Below are 20,034 nucleotides of genomic sequence, written 5' to 3'. Positions count from 1 at the left end.
ACTGTACATTAACTCTAAACCCACATGTGCTTGGATCACTTTCTCATGCATAATTACAGTGGCTCAATTTGTTCGACCATAATATGCAAAAACAGCATGAGCAAGATAGAAAAGCAGGCTATGTGTATATGATGAGACTGAAGGATAAATTTTCTTTTGGTAAAACAGTTGTAAATAACAAATAATGACAACTACGATTGTACATTTTAGTTCCGAAAAATATGCCATGGTATTCAGAAGATAAGAATGTTATTACTACCCCGGATTGTTCCAATAGTTTCGTTCCAAGCACTTAATTAAGTTCATCACTAAAGAAAAAATATAACTGGAAAATACATAAATACCTCTCAACAGAAGAGATGTGCTTAGAAAACGATTTACATCTTCTATATGTCTCTTGGCTATTTTTAGAGGTTCTTGATTAATTTCAATCTTGCAATGAATATAATTTTTTTAATACTTACGACAGAAGAGATGTCACTTCTTACAAGATACAAAAACACCACCAGCGCAAAGTTTGATTAGTATAAAGTTCTAATATCCTCAACATTATGGGATATGAGAGAATGTTTGAAATTTTATTGTTATCCATTGTATTGTTGTGTAGAAAATAAATTGAACTTTTCAGTTCAACTCACTTATATTCAGTTTGTGAAGCAAATTTTCTATTTTTATGTATGATTTACGCAATATGAAATTATATTGTTAAAAGATCATTTTGTAAGTGACACAAAATTGGGTCCCAATTCTTCTTTAGACAAATCGAGTAATATGTTCTTGAAATAAAATGCTAAGATATTGACTATGTAATTACATTTGAAAAATCCTAACCCACGCATCGAGCGGCCCACTTTGCTACTTCTATAATAGTAAGTCATAAATATCAGGAGGTTTATCGCCTCGAATAATCGACTAGCAGCCCTTGACAAAACACACACTAGGATCTGGCGACAAAATCCGAGCTTCTTGTAAAGGTCGACACTTGGAGAGATTAGAGATGCAACCCCAGCTGCTAGCTAGCTGCAAGGAAGTCCGCCCAATCCCACCCATGTATTAAATTATGGACGTATCATCCTCGATCCTCCGTCAGTTTGTTTGTTTCCACATGTTATCCTCATGCATATATATGGAGGCTACAACTTAAAAATTAAGCTATAACATTGTGAGGAGCTATAGCACCAAACCAACAAGGGAAACAACAATGGAAATAAGCCTGGTGCTGATCGTTCTTGTGTTGTGCTCCAGTGCTGCTACCCTAGTTACTTGTAGTAGCGCAGGGTTCCACATGGAGCTCACCCATGTTGATAGCAAGGGCGGCTACACCGCGGCGGAGCGCGTGCAGCGCGCCATGGCTAGCAGCCGGCAGCGCCTGGCGTCCTTTGTCGACGTGACCGCGCCAGTCCACTGGAATACCAGCCAGTACATCGCGGAGTACCTGATCGGCACCCCACCTCAGCGCGCCGAGGCACTCATCGACACCGGCAGCGACCTCATCTGGACGCAGTGCTCCACCTGCAAGCAATGCGTCAAGCAGGGCCTGCCCCTCTATAACGCATCCAAGTCGGACACCTTCCATCCCGTGTCATGCAACGACACATTGTGCCTGGCCAACCAGGAGCACTCGTGCCGCCGGGACGGCAGCTGCAATTTTGGGGCCTTCTACGGTGCCGGCGACGCCAGAGGGACCATCGACACCGAGGTCTTCGCCTTTCAAAACGGCTCGGCAAGGCTCACGTTCGGCTGCGTGGATTCGCTGTTCATCTCTCCGGGGTCCCTCGACGAGGCGTCCGGCCTCATAGGGCTTGGCCGCGGCCCCCTGTCGCTCGTCTCTCAAGCAGGCGCCAGCAAGTTCTCTTACTGCCACACCCCCTACCTTCGCAGTAACGCCACTGCCGGTGCCAGCAGCCACCTTTTTGTTGGCGCCTCTGCGAGCCTTAGCGGCGACAGCCCTGTGATGTCCATGTCTTTCGTGCAAGGCCCTAAAGAGGGCACATTCTACTACGTTCCACTTGTCGGGATAAGTGTGGGACAGACAAGGCTGCCCATCCCACCTGCGGTGTTCGCTCTGAAACAAAACGGCGGCGGCGGCGGTGTCATCGTCGACTCCGGCACCCCCACTACGGGTCTGGCCCACGGGGCGTATGGGCCCCTGCGCGAGGAGCTCCAGAGGCAGCTGAACGGGAACCTCGTGCCGCCACCCGCTGACAGTGAGATGGACCTGTGTGTGGCGGTGACGCAGGAAAAGAAAGTGCCGTCCATGGTGCTCCACTTCAGTGGCGGAGCCGACATGGTGCTGCCGCCGGAGAACTACTGGGTACCCCTAGACAGTTCCACGTCATGCATGGTCATGGAGAGATCCGACGACATGAGCGTCATCGGCAACTTCCAATTGCAGAACATCCACCTGCTCTACGACCTTGCCAAGGATGAGCTCTCTTTCCAAACAGCGGACTGCAGCAAACTCTGATCACCCACGTTTACTGTCACTGGAATAAATTTATTTCAACTCATGCATATGTGGAACTTCCATTGATATTGATGCTTCGAAGTTCGAATGGGTGTGATTTAGCATTTAGAAGTCAATCGATTTATATTTATGGGAATGTTTGGGTCACAGAACATCTACAGCGGGGCACTTCAAACTCGCCTCAAACGCCCGGACAAACGGCCCAGTCAATGACCGGTCAAAAAAAATCTGATCAGACGGGCACCTCAAACCGGCCTCAAACGCCCGGGTTGACTGACACCCCTCATATCCAGCCGAAGTATGGAGCGGATATGGGGAGGCCCAGGCACACCCGGGTGCGTCCATCACATCAGTTCCGGCCCATGCTAGCCCACCCGACGCCACATATATTCATCCCCATCTGCTCCTCGGACCAAATCCTAGCCACTTCACTCCACTCTACTCCTCCACCGAAACTCCCATCCGGCGATCTCCGGCCTTCTCCAGCATGGCAGGCAGTGGATCTGACTCCGACCCAGTACCATCTTTCATTGGTTCCACCCAGTAACCAGCGCCTCCCTGGAGTCCATAGGAGTGAGTAAGGACCACGTACGGATCCATGCGGTAGCTCTGAAGATGACCTGCAAGAAGGTCGAAAATTTTTGTTTATTAAAAATCATGTCGTTCCTGTAGTTCCATATAGCCCACAGTAGTGCACATATTCCAATTCGAATACGGGCCGCAGTATTACGTTCCACCCCAGCTAACCACGTCCCAAACAACGATCCAATGCTAACTGGAGGGACAATGTTGAAGGCTATATGAATCCTACTCCTACTAGGGGGAGGACTCCTCCTCTCCAGGCGCGCCACAAGGGCCGGCCGGCATCCTCCTTGGTCCTTTATATACGGGGGCAGGGGGCACCCTCGGACACAGAAGTTGATCATTGATCCCTTAGCCGTGTGCGATGCCCCCTCCACCATAATCCACCTCGGTCATATTGTCGTTGTGCTTAGGCGAAGCCCTGCGTCGGTAGCTTTATCATCACCGTCATCATGCCGTCGTGCTGACGAAGCTCTCCCTCGACACTCAGCTGGATCGAGAGTTCGTGGGACGTCACCGAGCCGAACGTGTGTAGATCGCGGAGGTGCCGTACTTTCGATACTAGGATCGGTCGGATCGTGAAGACGTACGACTACATCAACCGCGTTGTCATAACGCTTCCTCTTACGATCTACGAGGGTACGTGGACAACACTCTTCCTCTCTCGTTGCTATGCATCACCATGATAGATCTTGCGTGTGCGTAGGATTTTTTTAAAAATTACGGCGTTCCCCAATAGTGGCATCCGAGCCAGGTCTATACGTAGATGCTATATATGCACAAGTAGAACACAAAGGAGTTGTGGGCGTGGGTATATACATATTGCTTGCCGTCACTAGTTGATTCTTGATTCAACGGTATTGCTGGATGAAGCGGCCTAGTCCGACATTACGCGTATGCTTACGCGAGACTGGTTCTACCGACGTGCTTCGCACACAGGTGGCTGGTGGGTGTCAGTTTCTCCAACTTTAGTTGAATCGGATTCAATGAACATGGTTTTTTCTAAAGATCAAAAAGCAATCACTATACCGCGTTGTGGTTTTTCATGCGTAGGTAAGAACGGTTCTTACTAAGCCCGTAGCAGCCACATAAAACTTGCAACAACAAAGTAGAGGACGTCTAACTTGTTTTTGCAGGGCATGTTGTGATGTGATATGGTCAAGACATGATGCTAAATTTTATTGTATAAGATGATCATGTTCTGTAACACAGTTATCGGCAACTGGCAGAAGCCTTATGGTTGTCTTTTTATTGCATAAGATGCAAGCGCCATATAATTGCTTTACTTTACGGTTATGCGATAACAATAGTTGCAAAAGCAATAGTTGGCGAGACAACCATGTGACGACTGTTTTGGACATTATTGGGCTTTATTATCCATTTTTATATTATTTTTTGGACTAACCTATTATCCGGAGGCCCAGTCCAGAATTGTTGTTTTTGCCTGTTTTAGGGTTTCGAAGAAAAGGAATATCAAACGGAGTCCAAACGGAATGAAACCTTCGGAAACGTGATTTTCTCATCAGATAAGATCCAGGAGACTTGGACCCTCTGTCAAGAAAGCCACGAGGCGGTCACGAGGGTGCAGGGCGCCCCCCCCTAGGGCGCGCTCCCTGCCTCGTGGGCCCCTCGAAGCTCCACCGACGTACTTCTTCCTCCTATATATATCCACGTACCCCCAAATGATCAGATACGGAGCCAAAAACCTAATTCCACCGCCGCAACTTTCTGTATCCACGAGATCCCATCTTGGGGCCTATTCCGAAGCTGCGCCGGAGGGGGCATCGATCACGGAGGGCTTCTACATCATCATCCAAGCCTCTCCGATGAAGTGTGAGTAGTTTACTTCAGACCTACGGGTCCATAGTTAGTAGCTAGATGGCTTCTTCTCTCTTTTGGATCTCAATACAATGTTCTCCCCCTCCCTCGTGGAGATCTATTCGATGTAATCTTCTTTTTGCGGTGTGTTTGTTGAGACCGATGAATTGTGGTTTTATGATCAAGTCTATCTATGAATAATATTTGAATCTTCTCTGAATTCTTTTATGTATGATTGGTTATCTTTGCAAGTCTCTTCGAATTATCAGTTTGGTTTGACTACTAGATTGGTTGTTCTTGCCATGGGAGAAGTGCTTAGCTTTGGGTTCGATCTTGCGGTGTCATTTCCCAGTGACAGAAGGGGCAGCAAGGCACGTATTGTATCGTTGCCACCGAGGATAACAAGATGGGGTTTTTATCATATTGCATGAAACTATCCCTCTACATCATGTCATCTTGCTTAAGGCGTTACTCTGTTTTTTAACTTAATACTCTAGATGCATGCTGGATAGCGGTCGATGAGTGGAGTAATAGTAGTAGATGCAGGCAGGAGTCGGTCTACTTGTCTCGGACGTGATGCCTATATACATGATCATACCTAGATATTCTCATAACTATGCTCAATTCTGTCAATTGCTCAACAGTAATTTGTTCACCCACCGTAGAATACTTATGCTCTTGAGAGAAGCCACTAGTGAAACCTATGGCCCCCGGGTCTCTTTCTCACCATATCAATCTCCATCACTTTATTATTGCTTTTCTTTTACTTTGCTTTTACTTTTTACTTTACATCTCTATACCAAAAATACCAAAAATATTATTTATCATCTCTATCATATCTCACTTTTGTAAGTGACCGTGAAGGGATTGACAACCCCTAAGCGCGTTGGTTGCGTTGAGCTATTGTTTTTGTGTAGGTACGAGGGACTCGTGCGTATCATCCTACTGGATTGATACCTTGGTTCTCAAAAACCGAGGGAAATACTTACGCTACTTTGCTGCATCATCCTCTCCTCTTTGGGGAAATCCAACGCAGTGCTCAAGAGGTAGCAAGAAGAATTTCTGGTGCCATTGCCGGGGAGTCTGCGCAAAAGTCAACATACCAAGTACCCATCACAATCCCTATCTCCCGCATTACATTATTTGCCATTTGCCTCTCGTTTTCTTCTCCCCCCCCAATTCACCCTTGTCGTTTTATTCGCCCTCTCTCTCTATCCTCCCTCTCCCTCTCTATTTTCCTCTTTTGCCCGTCTGCTTTTTGTTTGCTCGTGTGTTGGATTGCTTGTTTGTCGCAATGGCTCAAGATAATACTAAATTGTGTGACTTCACCAATACCAACAACAATGATTTCCTTAGCACTCCGATTGCTCCTCTTACCGATGCTGAATCTTGTGAAATTAATACTGCTTTGCTGAATCTTGTCATGAAAGATCCGTTCTCCGGCCTTCCTAGTGAAGATACCACTACCCATCTTAATAGCTTCGTTGATTTGTGTGACATGCAAAAGAAGAAAGATGTCGATAATGATATTGTTAAATTGAAGCTATTTCCTTTTTCTCTTAGAGATCGTGCTAAAGCTTGGTTTTCATCTTTGCCTAAAAATAGTATTGATTCATGGAACAAGTGCAAAGATGCTTTTATCTCTAAGTATTTTCCTCTCGCTAAGATCATCTCTCTTAGAAACGATATTATGAATTTTAAGCAACTTGATCATTAACATGTTGCACAAGCTTGGGAGAGAATGAAATTAATGATACGTAATTGCCCTACTCATGGTTTAAATTTGTGGATGATTATACAAAATTTTTATGCCGGATTGAATTTTGTTTCTAGAAATCTTTTAGTTTGGCCACGGGAGGCACTTTTATGTAAATAACTTTAGGAGATGCTACTAAACTCCTAGATAATATTATGGTTAATTATTCTCAATGGCATACTGAAAGATCTACTAATAAAAAGGTGCATGCGATAGAAGAAATTAATGTTTTGAGTGGAAAGATGGATGAACTTATGAAATTATTTGCTAATAAGAGTGTTTCTTCTGATCCTAATGATGTGCCCTTGTCTACTTTGATTGAGAATAATAATGAATCTCTGGATGTGAATTTTGTTGGTAGGAACAATTTTGGTAGCAACGCGTATAGAGGAAATTTCAATCCTAGGCCTTATCCTAGTAATCCCTCTAATAATTATGGTAATTCCTACAACAATTCTTATGGAAATTATAATAATATGCCCTCTGATTTTGAATCTAATATTAAATAATTTATTTCTTCACAAAAGAATTTTAATGCTATGAATGAAGAAAAATTGCTTAATATTGATGATTTGGCTAGGAACGTTGATAGAATTGCTCTTGATGTTCATTTTTTGAAACCTAGATCTATCCCACCTAAGCATGATATCAATGATTCTCTCAAAGCCATGAGAATTTCCATTGACGAGTGCAAAGAAAGAACCGCTAGGATGCGTGCTAAGAAAGATGCCTTTATAAAAGCGTGTTCTTCTAGTTCCTATGAAAATAATGATGAAGATCTAAAAGTTATTGATGTGTCCCCTATTTAATATTTGTTTTGCAATATGAATATTGATAATGATGGGACTGAATATGATCCACCTCTACCTAGAAGGCGTTCCAATAATTCTGAATCTTTTGATCTTGATGCTAAATTTGATAAAAGTGGGATTGAATAAATTAGAACCCTAGCTGTTGCTAAACCCACTATTATGGATTTCAAGGAATTTAACTATGAAAATTGATCTTTGATTGATTGTATTTCCTTGTTGCAATCCGTGCTAAATTCTCCTCACGCTTATAGTAAGAATAAAGCGTTTACTAAACATATCATTGATGCCTTGATGCAATCTTATGAAGAAAAACTTGAATTGGAAGTTTCTATCCCTAGAAAACTTTATGATGAGTGGGAACCTACTATTAAAATTAAAATTAAAAATGATGAGTTTTATGCTTTGTGTGATTTGGGTGCTAGTGTCTCTACTATTCCCTAAACTTTGTGTGATTTGCTAGATTTCCGTAATTTTGATGATTGCTCTCTAAACTTGCATCTTGCGGATTCCACTGTTAAGAAACCTATGGGAAGAATTAATGATGTTCTTATTGTTGCAAATAGGAATTATTTTCCCATAGATTTTATCGTTCTTGATGTAGATTGCAATCCTTCTTGCCCTATTATTCTCGGTAGACCTTTCCTTAGAACGGTTGGTGCAATTATTGATATGAAGGAAGGGAATATTAGATTTCAATTTCCATTAAAAAAGGGCATGGAAAACTTCCCTAGAAATAAAATAAAATTACCATATGAATCTATCATGAGAGCCACTTATGGATTGCCTACCAAAGATGGCAATACCTAGATCTATTCTTGCTTGTCATGCCTAGCTAGGGGCGTTAAACGATAGCGCTTGTTGGGAGGCAACCCAATTTTATTTTTATTCCTTGCTTTTTGATCCTGTTTAGTAATAAATAAATTATTTAGCATCTGTTTGGGTTGTGTTTTTTGTGTTTAATTAGTGTTTGTGCCAAGTAGAACCGTTGGGAAGACTTGGGGAAAGTCTTGTTGAACTTGCTGTAAAAAACAGAAACTTTAGCGCTCACGAGAACTGCTGTCATTTTTATTTGGAGATTGCTATTTAGTTAATTATTTTTGCAGATTATTTATAGATAAATTCCTCACGTCCAGCAAGTTATTTTAGAATTTATGGGGTTCCAGATCTTTCGCTAGCTACAGATTACTACACACTGTTCTGTTTTTGACATATTCTGTTTTTCGTGAGTTGTTTGCTTATTTTGATGAATCTATGGCTAGTAAAATAGTTTATAATCCATAGAGAAGTTGGAATACAGTAGGTATAACACCAATATAAATAAAGAATGAGTTCATTACAGTACCTTGAAGTGGTCTTTTGTTTTCATTCGCTAACGGAGCTCACGAGATTTTCTACTTTAAGTTTTGTGTTGTGAAGTTTTCAAGTTTTGGGTAAAGATTTGATGGATTATGGAACAAGGAGTGACAAGAGCCTAAGCTTGGGGATGCCCATGGCACCCCCAAGATAATCTAAGGACACCTAAAAGCCAAAGCTTGGGGATGCCCCGGAAGGCATCCCCTCTTTCGTCTACTTCTATCGGTAACTTTACTTGGAGCTATATTTTTATTCACCACATGACATGTGTTTTGCTTAGAGCGTCTTTTATGATTTGAGTATTTACTTATTAGTTTAACACAATCATCCTTGCTGTACACACCTTTTGAGAGAGCCATACATAATTTGGAATTTGATAGAATACTCTATGTGCTTCACTTATATCTTTTGAGCTATATAATTTTGCTCTAGTGCTTCACTTATATCTTTTAGAGCACGGTGGTGGATTTGTTTTATATAAACTATTGATCTCTCATGCTTCACTTATATTATTTTGAGTCTTTATAGCATGGTAATTTGCTTAATAATAATATGCTTGGTATTCAAGATTTGTAAAACTTTCTTTTGAGTGCGTTGAATACTAAGAAAAAAACTGATGCTTGATTATTGTTTTGAGATATGAGGATGGTGATATTAGAGTCATGCTAGTTGAGTAGTTGTGAATTTGAGAAATGCTTGTGTTAAAGTTTGTGACTCCCGTAGCATGCACGTATGGTGAACCGTTATGTGATGAAGTCGGAGCATGATTTATTTATTGATTGTCTTCCTTATGAGTGGCGGTCGGGGACGGGCGATGGTGTTTTCCTACCAATCTATCCCCCTAGGAGCATGCGCGTAATACTTTGCTTTGATAACTTCTAGATTTTTTCAATAAGTATATGAGTTCTTTATGACTAATGTTGAGTCCATGGATTATACGCACTTTCCTTCCTTCCATCATTGCTAGCCTCTCTAATACCGCGCACTTTTCACCGGTATCATACACCCACCAAATACCTTCCTCAAAACAGCCACCATACCTACCTATCATGGCATTTCCATAGCCATTCGGAGATATATTGCCATGCAACTTTCCACCATTCCGTTCATTATGACACGCTCCATCATTGTCATATTGCTAGCATGATCGTGTAGTTGACATCGTATTTGTGGCAAAGCCACCATTCATAATTCTTTCATACATGTCACTCTTGATTCATTGCATATCCCAGTACACCGCCGGAGGCATTCATATAGAGTCATATTTTGTTCTAAGTATCGAGTTGTAATTGTTGAGTTGTAAGAAAACAAAAGTGTGATGATCATCATTTTTAAAGCATTGTCCCAAGTGAGGAAAGGATGATGGAGACTATGATTCTCCCACAAGTCGGGATGAGACTCAGGATGAAAAAAAAGAGGCCGTAAAAAAAGAGAAGGCCCCAAAAAAGAGAGAAAAAGAGAGAAGGGGCAATGTTACTATCCTTTTACCACACTTGTGCTTCAAAGTAGCACCATGATCTTCATGATAGAGAGTCTCTCATTTTGTCACTTTCATATACTAGTGGGCATTTTTCATTATAGAACTTGGCTTGTATATTCCAATGATGGGCTTCCTCAAAATGGCCTAGGTCTTCGTGAGCAAGCGAGTTGGATGCACACCCACTTAGTTTCTTTTGAGCTTTCATATACTTATAGCTCTAGTGCATCCGTTGCATGGCAATCCCTACTCACTCACATTGATATCTATTGAGGGGCATCTCCATAGCCCGTTGATACGCCTAGTTGATGTGAGACTATCTTCCCCTCTTTTTGTCTTCTCCACAACCACCCTTCTATTCCACACATAGTGCTATATCCATGGCTCATGCTCATGTATTGCGTGAAGATCGAAAAAGTTTTGAAAATGTCAAAAGTATAAAACAATTTCTTGGCTTGTCATCGGGGTTGTACATGATTTAAATACTTTGTGTGGTGAAGATAGAGCATAGCCAGACTATATGATTTTGTAGGGATAGCTTTCTTTGGCCATGTTATTTTGAGAAGCGTAAATTGCTTTGTTAGTATGCTTGAAGTATTATTATATTTATATCAATATGAACTTTTGTCTTGAATCTTTTGAATCTGAATATTCATACCACAATTAAGAAGATTTACATTGAAATTATGCCAAGTAGCACTCCGCATCAAAAATTCTGTTTTTATCATTTACCTACTCGAGGACGAGCAGGAATTAAGCTTGGGGATGCTTGATACGTCTCCAACGTATCTATCATTTTTGATTGCTCCATGCTATATTATCTACTGTTTTGGACATTATTGGGCTTTATTATCCAATTTTATATTATATTTGGGACTAACCTATTAACCGGAGGCCCAACCCAGAATTGCTGATTTTTTGCCTGTTTTAGGGTTTCGAAGAAAATGAATATCAAACGGAGTCCAAACGGAATGAAACCTTCGGAAATGTGATTTTCTCATCAGGTAAGATGCAGGAGACTTGGACCCTCCGTCAAGAAAGCCACGGGGCAGTCACGAGGATGGAGGGCACCCCCCTAGAGCGCGCCCCCTGCCTCGTGGGCCCCTCGAAGCTCCACCGACGTACTTCTTCCTCCTATATATATATCCACGTACCCCCAAACGATCAGATACAGAGCCAAAAACCTAATTCCACTGCCGCAACTTTCTGTATCCACGATATCCCATCTTGGGGCCTGTTCCAGAGCTCCGCCGGAGGGGGCATCGATCACGGAGGGCTTCTATATCAACATCCAAGCCTCTCCGATGAAGTGTGAGTAGTTTACTTCAGACCCAAGGGTCCATAGTTAGTAGCTAGATGGCTTCTTCTCTCTTTTTGGATCTCAATACAATGTTCTCCCCCTCTCTCATGGAGATCTATTCAATGTAATCTTCTTTTTGCGGTGTGTTTGTTGAGATCGATGAATTGTGGGTTTATGATCAAGTCTATCTATGAATAATATTTGAATCTTCTCTGAATTCTTTTATGTATGATTGGTTATTATCTTTGAAAGTCTCTTTGAATGATTAGTTTGGTTTGGCCTACTAGATTTGTTGTTCTTGCCATGGGAGAAGTGCTTAGCTTTGGGTTCGATCTTGCGGTGTCCTTTCCCAGTGACAGAAGGGGCAACAAGGCACGTATTGTATCGTTGCCATCGAGGATAACAAGATGGGGTTTTATCATATTGCATGAAACTATCCCTCTACATCATGTCATCTTGCTTAAGACGTTACTCTGTTTTTAACTTAATACTCTAGATGCATGCTGGATAGCAGTCGATGAGTGGAGTAATAGTAGTAGATGCAGGCAGGAGTCGGTCTACTTGTCTCGGACGTGATGCCTATATACATGATCATACCTAGATATTCTCATAACTATGCTCAATTTTGTCAATTGCTCAACAGTAATTCGTTCACCCACCGTAAAATACTTATGCTCTTGAGAGAAGCCACTAGTGAAACCTATGGCCCCCGGGTCTATCTTTCATCATATTAATCTTCCAATACTTAGTTATTTTCATTGCCTTTTATTTTACTTTGCATATTTATCATAAAAATACTAAAAATATTATCTTATCATATCTATCAGATTTCACTCTCGTAAGTGACCATGTAGGGATTGACAACCCCTTATCGCATTGGTTGCGAGGATTTATTTGTTTTGTGTAGGTGCGAGGGACTCACGCGTAGACTCCTACTGGATTGATACCTTGGTTCTCAAAAACTGAGGGAAATACTTACGCTACTTTGCTGCACCACCCTTTCCTCTTCAAGGGAAAACCAACGCAGGTGCTCAAGAGGTGGCAAGAAGGATTTCTGGCGCCATTGCCGAGGAGGTCTATGCAAACATCAACATACCAAGTACCCATCACATACCCTTATCTCCCGCATTACATTATTTGCCATTTGCCTCTCATTTTCCTCTCCCCCACTTCACCCGTGCCATTTTATCCGCCCTCTCTCTCTCCGTCCTAGTCCTCTTTCTCTATTTGCCTCTTTTTTTTGCTCGTTTCTTGTTTCCTCGTATGGTTGGAATAGTCGTTTATTTATTACTAAACAGAGAACCTAAGATCTATGGATCCGCATCCGCTTGCTAATCTTTTTAAGAGATCCAATTATAATGAACCAATTGCTAGTGAGTTTTGTGCACTAGATTATCTTTATGAAGTTTTGCTTGAAATTCGTGAATCTGAAAATTGTGATAAAGTACCTTATGGAGTGATTCCTGATGGATCTTTGAATAAAAAGCATGTTTGCAATGATGGTAGTATAAATTCTATTGATATAAATTGTTCTAATAATATGCAAAACCCTAAGCTTGGGGATGGTAGTTTTGCTATGGCCCCTACTTGTTGCAATGATCATGATTGGGGTGATTCTTCTTGTGATCTTGAAAATTTATTTAAGACCCATGATGAATATGAGATTGATAATAGTGTTTGCAATATTATTGAAAGTGGGTTTGGAAGAGTGTCAACTTTAGATCCCACATATCTGGAGAATGTTCAATCTTAGGAATTTTTTTATAAAGGTGGGTTTGGAGAGGTCATGACTTTAGTTAATGTTGATCCCACTATTTTGGAAGAATGTCAACTTTGCATGCATGTGGATCGTGTTGAAAATATTTTATGTGATAGCTATTTTATTGAATTTTCTTATGATCCTACATGTAATTATTATGAGAGAGGAAAATATGGTGGTAGAAATTTTCATGTTACTAAATTACCTCTCGTTATGTTGAGATTACTATTGTTTCTTTCCTCTTCCATGCATATGCTAGTTTTTTCTTGCCATGATAATTTGTTTTCCTATAAGATGCCTATGCATAGGAAGTATGTTAGACTTAAATGTGTTTTTCACATGTTTTATGATGCTCTCTTTGTGCTTCAATTCTTGTCTTTCATGTGAGCATCATTGAAATTATCAATGCCTAGCTAAAAAGGCTTTAAAGAAAAGCGCTTGTTGGGAGTCAACCCAATATTTTTCCTTGCTGTTATTCAATAAATAATTTATATAGCTTCTGTTTTGGTTGTGTTTTTTGTGTTTAATTAGTGTTTTTGCCAAGTAGAACCGTTGGGAAGACTTGGGGAAAGTCTTGTTAATCTTGCTGTAAAAAAACAGAAACTTTAGCACTCACGAGAAGTGCTGTAATTTTTATTTGGAAAGTGATATTTAGTTAATTCTTTTTTAAGATGATTAATAGATAAATTCCTCACGTCCAGCAATTTATTTTAGAAATTTTGGGGTTCCAGATCTTGCGCTAGCTACAGATTACTACAGACTGTTCTGTTTTTGACAGATTCTGTTTTCCGTGTGTTGTTTGCTTTTTTTGATGAATCTATGGCTAGTAAAATAGTTTATAAACCATAGAGAAGTTGTAATACAGTAGGTTTAACACCAATATAAATAAATAATGAGTTCATTACAGTACCTTGAAGTGGTCTTTTTTTTTCTTTCGCTAACAGAGCTCACGAGATTTTCTACTTTATGTTTTGTGTTGTGAAGTTTTCAAGTTTTGGGTAAAGATTTGATGTATTATGGAACAAGGAGTGGCAAGAGCCTAAGCTTGGGGATGGCCACGGCACCCCCAAGATAATCTAAGGACACCTAAAATCCAAAGCTTGGGGATGCCCCGGAAGGCATCCCCTCTTTCGTCTACTTGTATCGGTAACTTTACTTGGAGCTATATTTTTATTCACCACATGATATGTGTTTTGCTTGGAGCATCTTGTATGATTTGAGTCTTTATTTGTTAGTTTACCACAATCATCTTTGCTGTAAACACCTTTTGAGAGAGAGACACATGATTCAGAAATTATTAGAATACTCTCTGTGCTTCACTTATACCTTTTGAGTTATATAGTTCTGCTCTAGTACTTCACTTATATCTTTTAGAGCACGGTGGTGGATTTGTTTTATAGAAACTAGTGATCTCTCATGCTTCACTTATATTATTTTGAGATTCTTAAATAGCATGGTAATTTGCTTAAATAATCCTAATATGCTAGGTATACAAGATTAATAATAAAATTCTCTTATGAGTGTGTTGAATACTAAGAGAAGTTTGATGCTTGGTGATTGTTTTGAGATATGGAGGTAGTGATATTAAAGTTGTGCTAGTTGAGTAGTTGTGAAATTGAGAAATACTTGTGTTAAAGTTTGCAAGTCCCATAGCATGCACGTATGGTAAACATTATGTAACAAATTTGAAACATGAGGTGTTCTTCGATTGTCCTCCTTATGAGTGGCGGTCGGGGACAAGCGATGATCTTTTCCTACCAATCTATCCCCCTAGGAGCATGCGCGTAGTGCTTGGTTTTTGATGACTTGTAGATTTTTGCAATAAGTATGTGAGTTCTTTATGGCTAATGTTGAGTCCATGGATTATACGCACTCTCACCCTTCCATTATTGCTAGCCTCTTCAGTACCGTGCATTACCCTTTCTCACATTGAGAGTTGGTGCAAACTTCACCGGTGCATCCAAACCCCGTGATATGATATGCTCTTTCACACATAAACCTCCTTATATCTTCCTCAAAACAGCCACCATACCTACCTATTATGGCATTTCCATAGCCTTTCCGAGATATATTGCCATGCAACTTATCACCATTTCGTTTATCATGACACGTTCATCATTGTCATATTGCTTTGCATGATCATGTAGTTGACATCGTATTTGTGGCAAAGCCACCATTCATAATTTTTCATACATGTCACACTTGATTCATTGCATATCCCGGTACACCGCAGGAGGCATTCATATAGAGTCATACCTTGTTCTAGTATCGAGTTGTAATCATTGAGTTGTAAATAAATAGAAGTGTGATGATCATCATTTAATAGAGCATTGTCCCAATAAAAAAAGAGAAAGGCCAAAAAATTGAAGGCCCAAAAAAAGAAATAAAAAGGGACAATGCTACTATCCTTTTTCCACACTTGTGCTTCAAAGTAGCACCATGATCTTCATGATAGAGAGTCTCTTCTTTTGTCACTTCCATATACTAGTGGGAATTTTTCATTATAGAACTTGGCTTGTATATTCCAACAATGGGCCTCCTCAAGTGCCCTAGGTCTTCGTGAGCAAGCAAGTTGGATGCACACCCACTAGTTTCTTTTGTTGAGCTTTCATACATTTATAGCTCTAGTGCATCCGTTGCATGGCAATCCCTACTCCTTGCATTAACATCAATCGATGAGCATCTCCATAGCTCATTGATTAGCATCGTTGATGTGAGACTTTCTCCTTTTTGTCTTCTCCACATAACCCCCATCATTATACTCTATTCCACCCATAGTTCTATATCCATGGCTCACGCTCATGTATTGCGTGAAGGTTGATAAAGATTGAGATTACTAAATTATGAAACAATTGCTTGGCTTGTCATCAGGGTTGTGCATGATGAGAGCATTCTTGTGTGACGAAAATGGAGCATGACTAAACTATATGATTTTGTAGGGATGAACTTTCTTTGGCCATGTTATTTTGAGAAGACATAATTGCTTAGTTAGTATGCTTGAAGTATTATTATTTCTATGTCAATATTAAACTTTTATATTGAATCTTTCGGATCTGAATATTCATGCCACAATTAAGAAGAATTACATTGAAATTATGACTAGTAGCATTCCACATCAAAAATTCTATTTTTATCATTTACCTACTCGAGGACGAGCAGGAATTAAGCTTGGGGATGCTTGATACGTCTCCAACGTATCTATAATTTTTGATTGCTCCATGCTATATTATCTACTGTTTTGGACATTATTGGGCTTTATTATCCACTTTTATATTATTTTTGGGACTAACCTATTAACCGGAGGCCCAGCCCTGGATTGCTGTTTTTTTGCCTATTTTAGGGTTTCGAAGAAAAGGAATATCAAATGAAGTCCGAACGGAATGAAACCTTCAGGAACGTGATTTTCTCACCGAACATGATCCAGGAGACTTGGACCCTACGTCAAGCAACCAACAGGGAGGCCACGAGGTAGGGGGCGCGCCTACCCCCCCCCCCCAGGAGTTGCCCTCCACCCTTGTGTGCCCCCTGTTGCTCCACCGACGTACTTCTTCCTCCTATATATACATACGTACCCCCAAACGATCAGATACGGAGCCACAACCCTAATTCCACCGCCACAAATTTCTGTATTCCATGAGATCCCATCTTGGGGCCTGTTCCGGAGCTCCGCCGGAGGGGGCATCGATCACGGAGCACCTCTAGCGTTTCACACCTAACCCCTAACAGATCCCACCGGATCTTCCTCTAGGGGGTAGACAATGCCAATCATAATCAATTCCACCAGACAGAGTTCCAAGGATTTGTGAGGTGAAACTATCTCTGTCAGTTTTGAGAAGTGCAATAAAGTCGAGTTTTTTTTTGTTCTATCGATCTCTCTACAAGGAACCTTCTTTTAGCCAAGTCAGTCAGACCTATGCTATTCCAAAAGATTCCTTTCATAGATCATCGTGGAATTTCTTTTTAAGCTTAACCCTAGCACTTCTCTGAACAGCCGAAGTCGGGTATACTTTACTCTTCCATGTTCGTTTGGGCTTACCCCCAGCCCCCGACGTGTCTATGTCCGAATGATGACTAGGGAGAATAACTTTTGCCGGTGAAGGCTCTACACTATCCTCAGTGTCCGAACCTAGTAAATCCCCATCAGCCTCTGAAGGAGGCATTAAATTATCACATAATCTTTCTAGGGCTGATATTCCTAATTGTTTCACTTCGTCATTATTCATGGGTTTAACCGCCGCTAGATTACGAATAATTTCAGAGGCCTGCTCCACTTCTAAGCCTAGTAGGTCATTAATAGACTTCGCAATTTCTGTTTCATTCAAACCCAATGAAAATCCTAGGTTGTTGGCCTTAGCTAAAATTTCATGTTCTGAAAAATGCATAATGGAACAACTTTTATTAACAGATATACCTGTAGTTGCGTCGACATCACGAAGCTTGGCCGCCCTCATGGCACGCCCATACTACGGGTCATCAGCGTCTGGTTGGTCTTGGATCCGGTCAATAACACGCCTGCCAGCCATCACTCGGTCCATGATATTGATGCTTCCATTGATATTGATGCTTCGAAGTTCGAATGAGTGTGATTTAGCATTTAGAAGTCAATCGATTTATATTTATGCGAGTGTTTGGCACTCCAAACCTGCCTCAAACGTGTGGGCAAGCGACCCGGTTAGTGACCAGTCAAAAACATCCGACCAGATGGGCGTCTCAAACCGGCCTCAAATGCCCGAGTTGACTAGAACTCGATGTAGCGACCCGACCCGAATGGATCAAAGTCTTTGTGCTTAAGTGTCATCCATGAACCGGTATGCTGACACACACAGTACACGAGGATTTATAACAGAGGTAAATCACATGCATAAAGTAACATAAATATTATTACCTCAATCCATATAGAGGAAGTAACAACAAAGTTGTGGAGTTCCCAACAATGTCAATGGCAAAGTTGAGTGTAGACATCGTAACCCTAACGTATCACTTACTCATAGTGAGATTCCTGCAACATGAGACGTTGCAGCCATGTAGGTCAATACATTGAATGTACTGGCAAATTCACACCATAGAACAATGACAAATAATAACTATCTCTATATGCATATTTGGCTGGTGGAGGCTCTAAGTTTAAATTTTGCATAAAGCTAATTTTCCCTACAACAAAGGAATAAATTTTATTTTACTACCAGGTTTATGCCATTATTGAGAACGTTCCTGCAACTCAATCCCAAAATTCCCAAATTATTAACAACCCAATACATTAATTAAGTAACGTGATGAGATCAACCAATAATTCAAATATCAGATAATCAAGATGTCCATAACCGGGGACGCGGCTAATCATAATTAGTTTATACACTCTGCAGAGGTTTGCGCACTTTTCCTCACATGACTCGACCACATCCATTATCGAAAGATCGAGACATAGTCTTTCTCAAGCATTAACTCTTTACTCTGGGTGGACAATACCACCTACTTTCCCCTATATCTGCTAGCCTACCACAGAAAGAGGTCACACAACTTACTCAACTATGCCAGAGCCCATAATGGCATCTGGCTGCACATTGAGGTTTCTAGCATGAATAATCTTATGATCCCTTTGAGCGTCGGTGGCATTCCATAGGATGATCACATGGGTACTCCAGGATCGCCTTGGGCAAGCACTAGGTTCTCCAGGTGCTCGGTCAAGCCACTGGGTTCTACAGGGTGCCCCAACCATTCCACCCATATGTGTCTTAAAGTAGCCACCTTAAAGTTACCCTTAATTTTTATCTCTCGCAACTTGCATGAATCTCACATACCAATCCCCGTCTACGAGCATGGCTAAGCAATATGAGCATAACGTATATTCCCGGGGTGTTACAAGGATCATAGGTTCCTACCACATGAACTACATAGAAAAACCACCTGTTCCCAATCCTACTCATGCAATCTTTGAAGGTAAAACTAATGCATAAAAAAACTAGGTACGAAAAATATGATCAAAGTGTGAACTTGCCTTGTACTATTGATGAAGACTCTTCGCACTCATAATTCCTGATAGTTCTACTCGTCACACTCCGTTCAATCTATCATGAGCAAGCAGGTGTAACCACACATAAGCAATCACTCAAAGATCCAAAAGAACGAAGAAAACACTTCGGAAAAGTTCAAAACCATCAATTAAAAATCACGGATATAAACATATTTTTAACATCAACAAAATTGTGTGATTTTGATCTTAACTGAAGGTACATGTCAAGAGCTTTTATCTGCAAAAAGAATCAATTAAATCGGAGTTATAAAACTCAAGTTATGAACAAAAGAAGTTCAAATTCAAATTTGTTTGAAACGAAATTTTAAATTTTCAAAACATGTTTAAGTTGGTTATCTGTATAGAGGGTATCATAACGAAGAATTTGGCGTTGGTTTCGTTGGATTTGGATAAACGAGAAAAAAGTTGTGATTGTTGAAAAACAAGGGCTAATATGAAAAAAAACAATCTACAACTAAGTCCCTGGACACGTGTCAGAAAACGACAGGCTGAAAACCATTCACTGCGGAGACTAAACAACGAAAGTTTGCTATAAAGGAGATACCGATTTGAAAAGAGAAAAAACATCGCGATCTAATCTGGCCGTTGGTTTTTGATAGGTGTGAACCCGATGAACGAGTTCATGCCCGAGGGTGGCCCAATTTTCACGTCGTAGGATCAAATCGGGAGGGATAACTAG

At 40.8% G+C, this 20,034-nt stretch overlaps 1 protein-coding gene across 1 annotated transcript; it reads left to right on the top strand.

The window, feature by feature from the left end:
• Window positions 1-1,201: 1,201 nt before the first annotated feature.
• On the top strand, window positions 1,202-2,467 carry LOC125549584 (aspartic proteinase nepenthesin-1-like). The gene has a single exon (XM_048712958.2). It carries the CDS (start codon window positions 1,202-1,204, stop codon window positions 2,465-2,467), a length of 1,266 nt encoding a protein of 421 aa, XP_048568915.2.
• Window positions 2,468-20,034: the final 17,567 nt, after the last annotated feature.

This window comes from Triticum urartu, chromosome 3A, assembly GCF_056163025.1.
Source record: "Triticum urartu cultivar PI428250 chromosome 3A, HENAU_Tu73, whole genome shotgun sequence".
NCBI classification, from domain to species: Eukaryota; Viridiplantae; Streptophyta; class Magnoliopsida; order Poales; family Poaceae; genus Triticum; species Triticum urartu.
This window is presented reverse-complemented; position numbering and strand designations above follow the sequence as displayed.

Bases quoted from the DNA above. Each gene is read 5' to 3' on its own strand.
- LOC125549584 (XM_048712958.2), top strand. From the start codon at position 1,202: ATGGAAATAAGCCTGGTGCTGATCGTTCTTGTGTTGTGCTCCAGTGCT.